General features: G+C 37.4%; 1 protein-coding gene across 1 annotated transcript in view; it reads right to left on the bottom strand.

Moving 5' to 3' along the window:
• Positions 1-623: 623 nt before the first annotated feature.
• Positions 624-10,739, bottom strand: part of NELL2 (neural EGFL like 2) — a gene marked incomplete at both ends in the record, with an annotated part of 149,025 nt that continues 138,909 nt past the window's right edge. Inside the window, 4 exons of the mRNA XM_084286757.1 lie at positions 624-674; positions 3,470-3,694; positions 5,814-5,990; positions 6,922-7,115. Of these exons, the coding sequence (XP_084142883.1) occupies positions 624-674; positions 3,470-3,694; positions 5,814-5,990; positions 6,922-7,115 (647 nt within the window). The remainder of the gene's footprint in view (positions 675-3,469; positions 3,695-5,813; positions 5,991-6,921; positions 7,116-10,739) is intronic.

The raw sequence follows: 10,739 nt of genomic DNA, 5'->3' as shown, positions 1-10,739 counted from the left end.
GTTTTTAGGGTTTTTTGTGGTTTTTTTTGTATGTTTTTTTTTGTTTGTTTTGTTTTTACAATAGCTTGTATTTTTTTATTTTTTTTTTCAGCGCATATACTGTACATATCACATCTTAGCTGCTATGTTCTTTATTCCTGAAGGCTTCATCCTTTTACATCTGCTATATTCTGCAGTGAGCAATCAAACACATTTGTGCAGAACCAATAACGATTAAGTAAAAATCTCTGCATCTGGTCAAGTGCTGGACTCTCAAAGCTTTGGAAGACCCTGTAAGAGCTCCTAGCTGTGTTAGGATCTTGACATCGTTATGTACAGCATTACAATGTGTCACTTTACACTAACCTAATATTCTGCATAATGATGTCAGACAGACAAATAGCCGGAACATTTGGGCCTGACCTCATACAAAGGTTTACACATCTGAGCTTGTCTTGAGTCTCATAAATTTCACTCTGATTCAGGTAACTGAATCACATTTCTGCACTTCAGATGGACAAAAACAATCCAATTTTAGTTTAAATTTTATACAATTTTTGGTCTAAAGATCTTTTTTTTTTTTTTTTTTTTGTGAAGGAAAATTCTTTAACCAGAAACTGCTTTGTGAGAGATGGTTGTTGGTGTCACAGTTCCTGAAGGCACTGTGGATCCACTGAGCAACAGACATGGCCGTTCTAAAGGAAGGAAGAACAAAGAGAATTGAAACAATTAGCATTTTTTTATAAGCTTGGTCAATTTAACAAGCTCAACCATTTAAAAACTCACATCAGATTTTAAGACATAGATCTGTAAAATACATGTGTACAAATTTTGATAGCATTCGTGAAATTGTCATTGTGTCCTGTTGCCTAAGGGTATCGGCTATGATGATTCTTCTAATTGCTTGTTTTTCTGTGGTCTATATCCCATAGCTACAACAGTCAGACTGAAAGGAGCTGGGATCACTGGAATACTCCTGTCATAAAGGTATGGGGCATTTGTCCAAATACACAAAGCTGTTGAACAAGACAGGGCACTTGGGAGTTTTATTTAGATTACACAGAAGAGACTCTGGGTTTTATTTAGCATTGAATGCTTCAAGTTAATTAATCCTAGGTGCAGCACCAGCAAATGTTAATGCATAAAGTTTTTCCTGATAGTTGAGACATTTTTCTGAAAATATTAGCAATTAAAGGAGCAGATTACTTTTGGACATGATTAAATTATGAAGAAAATATTTTCTACATTTTGGCTACTTCTTTTCTTCAGACTGATTCTTATAAGGCAAATAAAATTTATATTATTTTTAGATTACTCCAAATACATTTAGTTGACTAAACTGCCAGCACTAATTAAAGACCAAGGTCTGAATCATTCAAACATTTTCCTTCACTCCTTCTGTTACAGAAGGTTAGACAATCTTACTGTTCACCTTCTTTACTTGTGATTTGACATGGTTTTGTGGCTAAGTCAGCTTCAGCTGATGCCTGCTTTCTGAATTCTTAGAGGATTTATGTAAACCTATTTTGCTATAGCTTGGTTAGAGAGGCTTAGCCTCGAGCTTTGACCTTCTATGTCGTGCTTTGCAAGGAAAGAGTGGGGTGACACAGGGTGAATGCAAGAACTATACAAATTGGGCATAGCATTAACCTGATCTGCAGGAGCGGGCTGCTTGCACGCAGAACTACAATACAAAAATGCTGCCAATATGAACAGATAGTTTATTTCAAAAAGAAAACTGCTCTGGAAAGTGAATTGGATAAGATTTTGCTTGCTGAAGGTCAAAGTGCTACATCTTCATTGTCAAGCAGATTCTCACCTGAGCTGCTTTAAATCTATGGGTTTGGCAGAGTATCTGTTTAAGTCTTCTATACATTCATACTGCAGCAATAGATTTTATATATCTGCTTACACTGAGTAGAAATTAGTTTGTGCTTAAGATTTGGTCTTTGTTGAGCCTCGAGAGAAAAGGGCAGATGGAAGCAGCACACTGCTGGCCATCAGCAGAATTGATCGCTTCCGCATTGCCATTGATTAGTGTTACAACAATGAGAAAGCATTTCCCATCACTGAATCTCAGCTGTGGTTTAGAGAAGAATCGCACAAAACAATTTGTTTTACAGATAGGAAAAATGAGGCACAGAAACCTCAGCAACCCGCCTAAGCCCAAATTAGCTGGACACAGGAATGTGATTCCTCATGGCTTCTCTTACTCCTTTTTTTATTATTATTATTTTTATTTTCTCGAAAAGTATCTCCTAGCATTGCAGTTGGTGTATACTGCCAGCTGTGGACCCCACTAAAAATGGTTTGTGCACATGAGCCCGTTGTAACATCTTTTGAGCAGCGTCTGGCTTTCAAACCATTAGCCACTCTGTCGCATCAGTGTTTCCTCCTAACCACTGACCCGTTCTTACATTAAGACAAGTGCTTGTGGTTACTTGGCACGTAACTCTTCCATAGTAAAAGAACTATGCCTTGACAACAGCAACTGTTGTTGCGCACAGTATTATGTCAGAAAAGTGGTGGAAGAAGGTGTCGGTTGTCAGCTTGTGCTCAACAATCAGTTACTCCCCAACTTTCCCATGAAGAGATGTTGAAGTTAGTTTATTTTTATGTGCACTTTTCCAAGTAGTTAATGGCACCAAGTTCTAGAGTTTGGGAAGTCTCTTCCTTGGGAAATACACGGGATAAAGACCAAAATCAACTGTGAATTTCAGTAAAAATTAAAGATATATGGATGAGTCCTCCTGTCTCTTTCTGCTTGACTACTGTGGGAGCACTCTGTCATTCTTCAGTATAGGTACAATTCACCTCACAGGGCTTATTTTGAATGGAAAAACCTATTTTAACCTCCTTTTCTCTCACATCTTTAAAAAGAGATATAAGAATTCACATAAGCCTATAGCCATAATGTTTTTATCCTCAGACAATGTTTTTCTTTGACTACAAAAACTATAAAATGTTCTCTATGTCATGTTGATTCCACATTTAATTTTAAAGCAAAAAAAAAGCCACACAATGAGGTAACTAGTCCTATTATTCTCAAAGCAATTATTACTCTCAAAGAACAAATCAATCAGTTATAACTCTATAGTATCACACACAACACATTTCTCGGGTGAAGTCTAGCCTTACATACCTATTTGTTACTGTACATGTATGTATTTCCAAGATACCATGGATCTATACCATAAGAACTGCAATCAAACTTGAACCGAGGTTTTATGATGGAAAGCCAAGCCCCTTAACTTGTTCACAGAACACTGCAGCACAGGCTGTTGTCCTACATCTGACCTGCTAGCCTGTCAAACCATCATTCCAGCACATGCAAGAGTGAAGATACCAAAACTGAACACTTATACTGCAATCTCCACTGCTTTAAAACAAGTGTTGACATCACCTAGCCACTGACCAGGCTCAATGCATTAATATTTATTTGTCATGAAACAAGCTGAGTAAGAGACAGCTTAATCTTTAAGCTCTTTACCTTGCACTGGCAGAGTGTGCACTCTGTGCCATGCTTAATCCAAGAAGACCCAGTGAAGCGAATGACATTGGTTTCATCCAGGCAGGTTTTAGTGATGTCATTGCGAATGGTGTCTGCCTGGCAGGGGTCAGCAACACAGCGTGGGCAGCACTCATTCTCGGGGAGGACACTGAATTCACAGTCCACTTCTGGGCATGGCAAGGGCCAACAGTCAACTTCACCTTGCTGTTCAAAAACATTACAGTAAGAGAAGATTGTTAGCTATTAGTTCTGTTTCATAGCCCATTTCTCTGACTCAGCATTATGTCTCTTAGAAGGCTAATTGTTTCCATCTGTCCCTACTCAGAAGTCAGCACAGAGAACACTGGCATTCATTGCCAGTGGGAGAAGTAGCAAGTTGGTTGCTTTCTTCTGCTTGCTACTGAGAAAGTGCATTACATTTAATGTCTTTCAATATACTCTGCATCAAGCTGCTGCTGAAACTTCTCCATGAACTTTGTGAAATACAGAATATGGATCTGTTCTTGTGAAGTCCTACTTCTGTGAATGGCAGAAGCCATAACAGGTCTACACTACAAAACTGCTTTGAAATCTCTGTTTCTCTAGTTCTTACTTCTATTCACATTGCTGGTTTGCTGTATAATCTCTCAACTGTTCAGCTCTGGGTGAACTAGAGTTTATCTTTTCCACAGTTACAAATGCATTAGCTTAGTTAAGGGTGTCAAGCAACCCAACTTAGCAAGAACATCACAGCATTTTCATTGAAAGGACCTCTAAACACTTACCATCTCTTTTGGATGTTATGATCAGATTACCTGGTTTCCAAACTTAACCACTCTTTCTGCATGTCACATGATGGGTTTGGTACAGTCACGGTATGAAAAGATCATAAGATAGACTATTGTTGGGCCAGAATGGTGGTAGGAGAAGTTACTGCACTCCTCAACACAAATCTAAAGATGCCTGATTATTCACTTCATTTCCTAGAAGTTGGGGCTAACTTCTATTCAGCTCAGGTCAAAGGCCAAAGTTGCAGATCTATCAGTCAAAGGGAACAGTTCACTGAAGTCACTAATGCACATTTGCTTTGGAACTGGTCTACCTCTGCTCCAGAGGGCATGTATTTGTGTGTGTGTGAAGATAATGGCATGTGGCCCAAGGAATGAAGTGTAGTCACAAAAACTGTTTCTAATGCTTTGAGAATTATGAGTTCAACACCAGAGCTGAAAAAAAATCCCCAGCATTTTGCCATAGCTCCAATTTTACACCTCTTGTTGCAGAAATTATTGTGAAGTTACACTTTTACAAAATTCTTATCTGGGTCAATTTTCCTCTCTTTTTGAATCGCATGATGGTAACAATGAAAGCAATCTTTAAACCAGTTACTGATCTTGATATTTCAATTAGTTTTTTGTAGCAATGGACAGTACAAGGAGTAGACAATATGTAGTCACCTAAAAAATCACCGTGACAACAGAAAGAAAGCAGGCTTCAGTTATGGGAGTAGCATCTTGAATAAAGAATAGACACCCATTGAGATCCTAAACTGTAGTTCGTTTTGCTTTGTTTTGTTTTTAAGACTTTTAATGAAACACCTGGGAATCTGTTTCATTGGATTTTAGCAGTAGCAACACGGAAAGCAGTGTCTACAGAAATTGCTTTCTGGCTGTAATTCATGACACCCTGACAAAGGAAAGCTGCTAGATGGACTACACTTTACATTTGGAGATAACCTGTGATAAAAGCTAGTTGCTTTTATCTTGGGATTGCTTCTGTCATAGAAACTTCCTGAGCACCATTATGCAGCACAGGTTTCCTAAGACTCTGAAATACCCACCCAGGAAAAAGATAACAAGCTTTAAAAGATTTTTGTTCAAACCTCATTTCACTATTTCGAAGAATGCATCAAGTCTTATTAAATTTTCTGTTACTGGAAATGTCTGAGTGAATAAACACATTTCAGTCTATCAACATATTTGAAATTATCAACTGTGATAATGAATACATATTTACATAAATACATATCCTTATGCAGCCTCATCGGTCCCTGAATGAGTGATCACATGAGTGTTACTATGTAGGTGTCACATCCAAATGACCTCCACTCTTTGCTAAAACAATTTTCGTGATCAAATAATTTCTATTATGTCTATTGTGTCCAAATGCATTTTTGACTGGGACTTGATAATACTGACAAATATCCGTGAAAACCAGATTTTGATTATACACATACTCCAGAGGGAACTAAATGGATGCTAATACATGAAAATGAACTATTCACAGATCAGAACATCTCATATCCTTTTTTTCCTCCTGTCTATTCTGCTGTAATCAGGAGCCTTACCAAACAGCGACACTGCTGACAGTTCTGTATCCAGGAGTCACCGCTGTTGTAGGAAAGCTCCCCACTCTGATGTAAACATTGGCTGCTGAGCCTTGGGTCACATTCAGGACAGCAAAATAGGTCTACAGTGGGATTTTCACAGTCACAGACCATTCGCCGGCACATTACATATCCATTCTGTTGTTGGAAGACAGACAAAGAGTAATGGCAGAAATCTGCATGACTCCTACAGTTCTTGTACCAAAATTTGATTTGTTGGCATGATGCTAAGCCACTGCCAGCTTGTGATTTTTTCCATGATACCATAACTTTGTCAAAATACAATTCAAAGAGGCAGAAACTACAATACACACTTAGTAACCACCATAAATTGTTGTCTTTTATAAAACCTTCAGATTTGCAGCAACTTTCAGACAGCTTTTACCTAAGTTGATGAAACTCAATGGTGTCGTTACTAAGGGTCAAGTTTTAGTGGATCGCACTAAGTTTTATCATTCTCATATGGATGCTACTTGAGTCCTCTGCTAAACTTCCAGCTCTTTTTTGCAACTATTCGCATAAAGATGATGATAGCTGGTATGAAATTAAACTCATGCCAATGCAACTTAAGCTTCTGAAACACTCAGGACTTTGACAATAGTGTATTAGTTCTTTACTCATCATCAGCATTTAGCTTGGGATCAGGCTTCCCACAACAAACATTTGAGAAAGCTAAGCTGAATTACTCTGCAGAGACAGAATCTACCTCTGTTTATAGCCACCTGCTAGAGATACTGGCGTTAGTTACCAACACCAGTATCGGCCTAGGCAGTTTCTTTGTGTGAAAATGCCATTACTCCCACCCAGAAAACATACGTGGCATCTCTGCTAACCAAGTGGTACTCTTCCCTATCTGCCAGGAGTATATAATAAACCTCATGTGGAAATTCTGCTTGTACATGTTGGAAAGAGAAGCTCACCCCAAAACCCTACAAAATGCCATTTTTGTGTAGCACCACATACACAGATGAAAAGGCAGCCAAAAGAGGAATTTTACTTGAATCACAATGTTCTTCCCTTCATCCCTACCAAAATCTTTGCTGTAGCAGATAGTTTTATTTCTACTGACCTGGCATGAGCAGACAGAGCATCTGTCATTCTCCAGCACCCAAATCTGACCATTGTGTTTGATTTTGTCTTCATGGATACAGTCTCCTGTGCAGTTTTTGCCATGCGGACATCGACAGTCATACCCACCATCCAAGTTAAAGCAAATAGTGTCATTGGCACAGCTATGCCTTCCAGTTCCACATTCATCAATGTCTGAAAAAAACATGCCATGTAATACTTTTAGACCACATTCAATTAACAAAAATGTTCTTGTGGCAGCCATTATAAATGATTCGTGGCCATTAAAGCCTTCAGCTGAAAATTAATTTGCTCTTCACCAGAACAGGGAAAAATAACTTACAAGTTCACAAAAATATTTTTCAAGTCACATCAGCTTTAGAAACATCATATTTGGAGTTTTCTTATACATCTTCCTGAAATAATACTATTGAGAAAGGTAGAATAAAGCAATCACAGGAAACATAAGAATAAAAATAATACGTGACTCCCTGAAGAGAAATAGTTTGTAGGAACCATTCAGAAGACATTTTCAATTAAACAAGTAAAGCTGCAGAAAGTTGTTTTCAAAACCTTTTGTTGGCTCTGTCTAGCACATTTGAGTTCACTTGCCAAAAAGTTAACGTGAAAGGTGTTGTCTGACCTGTAAGGTCATTTAAATAAGCATTGCATCATTTATTAGAGTGTACAAACTAGAATATTTAATTATTCAAGTTGCAGCAACATCTACAGCCTTTGTACCCAGCACAGAAAATAAAGAAAAAATTAATGCCTTCAGTGAATAAAGGTAAATTAGTTAAAAATAATTATGTTACAAAGAATTCAAGAGTACTTTTAGAGGCCTACTTCATCATTATACATATACACAATTATTTTGCAAAGGCAAACTGGCAGCACAAAGTGCTTTATACTTGAATATTCTTTATTTAGCTTTTTCAGCTGCTCATCTGGAGAAAAGTTATCTGAAAAAAAAGTTGGCTTTGAAAAGGAAAGAAGTAAGCAGCTAGACGTGATAAAATGTAGAAAAAAAATACAAGATCAAAGACTAGATTTATGGCAATTGTAAATATCAATACAGTGGGTTTATGTCTATATACAAGTCTGGACCAAGCTCTTAATTAGAGTTCATTAAAAAGTAGTATTGTGACATTTAACTGTCCAACAGATCAGTACAAGATAAAATAAGCAATATGATCATATTCAGCACATATCTCTCAACATCAGCATAAAATCTTAATAAAACACTTAGCTTTGGATTCAAGAATGGAAATGAAACCTTCAATTCACCTTAAGCACATTCAGTTTAAAGCAAAATAACTCAATTATTTCAATTCCATGTGCAGCTCCAGTCAAACAAAAGTAAACAAGTTGCTAACATGAATATGAATTGGTATGAAAAACAGCAGGGAAATTATTAGAATTCCATTGTATAAATAAGCAGTGTTGTGGGTTTCCTTCAAGTATACTGTGTAATGGTGGGTCCATCTGAAAAAAATGTATTACAAAATTACTAGGGCTTCTGAGAAAGATGAGGAAAATCTCATTTGAGAAGAACTAAAAAGTAATGGATTGTTCTTCTCTGAAAGAATATCAGCAAGAAAAACATAACCAAAAAATAATAAATACTACAGAGAAGACTTATTGAGAGTTTTTGTTGACCAGACTTGCCTAATAGACAAGAAATGGGACAGTAGATGAAACAGGAAAACAACAAATTCATGTCTCAGGAAATACTTTTTCCATGCAATATATAAACAAACTATGACACTCGCTGCCACAGAATGTTGTTAAGAGGGAAAAAAGGTGCATCAGATAATCCAGCATGGGCAAAGCATCTCAGTTCTCCACATCTCCTGCCTCACTGTCTGAAGCATCTGGAGCTGGTCATTGTTGCAACAGGGCAGAAGGCAACTGAGATCATGAACCTAGCCTGAGTGTGGCTGTTTGCATGGACATGAACAGTTGAAACATCACAGGCACCTCAGACAGGGAAACCCATCCCAACAGTAAGGATACATAATCACTGGGACAGACAGCTGTGCAGAGAGTGTGCAGGCTCCAGTCTTGAAGGTTTTTAGACAAGTAGCTAACAGGAATTGTCTGAGTAATACTGATCTGGGCAGAGCAGAGGGATGGAAGAACTGTACTCTCCTCCCTCTCTTTTCACTTAAATCCATACTGACAGTAATATGATCTGGGAATTGAAAATTAAGAACTCCACACACACAACCTAATTGGTTTTAAGTTATTCAATGAAGAGAACAAACACAAATCCTATCTAAATATAATGATTAGCAGCAGGATTCTCTTTACCATTTAAGCCATTTTTAATAAACAACTTCCAGACACTTGTGTTCATTTGTTTAAAACACTCTTCTGTACAAAGCTTTGTCACAGCAAGTGTCATAAATGAATAATATCACTTTCCAACAACCTGGTCACTTAACTGAAAGCAGACATATTTAATGAGATACTTGGGCAAAGTTCAGCTGTTATGTAAATAAAAACCGTTTACTTTAAACGACAAACAGTAACCCTATAAACACTAAGTCTGCATTTGGCACTATAAGTGCAAATGCCTTTCACAAACTGCCTATGAGGAAAGAGCTTCTGGGGTTTGTTTTTCAACATGGCAATGGTTAGTGCACTGTTACTGAAAATAATTGAGCTTTCGTCATTGACTCTGATATTAAGCAGAGCTTATCCAACATTGAGCACTTGCAAAAAATCCCAACCTTGTTTTTCGGTTGTTTGATTAATGAAAATAAATGTTCTGGATAAGGCAGTTTAAATATCCCAGGTCAAAGCAGAAGCTGTTTAGGTTTTGATTCTAACCTAATCATAAACATCAATGTGTTTACAACATGTCAAGAGAAACATAAACTTGCATGCATGAAATTCTCATCTGGATTATTTATCCACATCAAACTTCAGTCATTATCTGCAAAAGACTAGCATACAAAGCATCCACACTAAGCAAAACTTTGTTCAGCTTTTTTTCCAAATTCCACAGCCATGTGGACAGGGTACATTGACCCCTGCATCTTGTGTGTCTGAAAAGGGGTAAGGGTTATTTATTATACTGGCAAATAAACACCCTGTGTTTATTTGCCAGTATATCCAGCTACAGATTATGCCGTTATCTTTCCCATGTTATGTTTTCCTTTAAAAACAACAACAACAACAAAGCATATCAATTCACTTCAGGCTATTTACAACACACTACTTAGGAATCCAGCAGCTTGTTTGCTACAACATTAAAACATTAAATCTCAAAAGACTTGGAGGTTTGCCTCAGAAAAGAAAACAAACTCAAATTATAACTAGCTATCTTGTACTCAGTTGAGGACCAGTTCTTATTTATCTAATTTGCAGCAGCTTTGATCTGGCACACTTTTAAGGATTTTCCTTTTCTCATTTTCCCTGAGTACAACTTAATATTGCAACGACAAAAGAGTACCATGGATGAAGCAGTAGTGACAAACATTAGAGAGCTGGGAGTTAATTGTATCACAAGTAATTTCATGCCTAAACAGGAGAAATACTGGACTAAAGCTAGACATAATGGTGGCAGTACCTGGAATGCCTAAACTACATTCATAGTATTTGAGAGACTGCAAAGGCAAAAAACTATATAAAAACAGGAATCTCAATTGCCCACCAGTTTGTGAGCCAAGATTGTATTTAACAGATTTTCTGACTGTTGCTTGGAAAAGAAAAAGACTCCCGCAGAGAGAAAGCAACATTTGACTTGGCCATGAGCAGTGTGCAGCCTCTGATTCAAGATGTCACTGCTGAACAATTACTCCGTATTGATGA

Source organism: Netta rufina, assembly GCF_964035555.1.
Source record: "Netta rufina genome assembly, chromosome: 1".
NCBI classification, from domain to species: domain Eukaryota; kingdom Metazoa; phylum Chordata; class Aves; order Anseriformes; family Anatidae; genus Netta; species Netta rufina.
The sequence above is the reverse complement of the archived record's forward strand: the minus strand, read 5'-3'. Positions and strand labels throughout refer to the sequence as shown.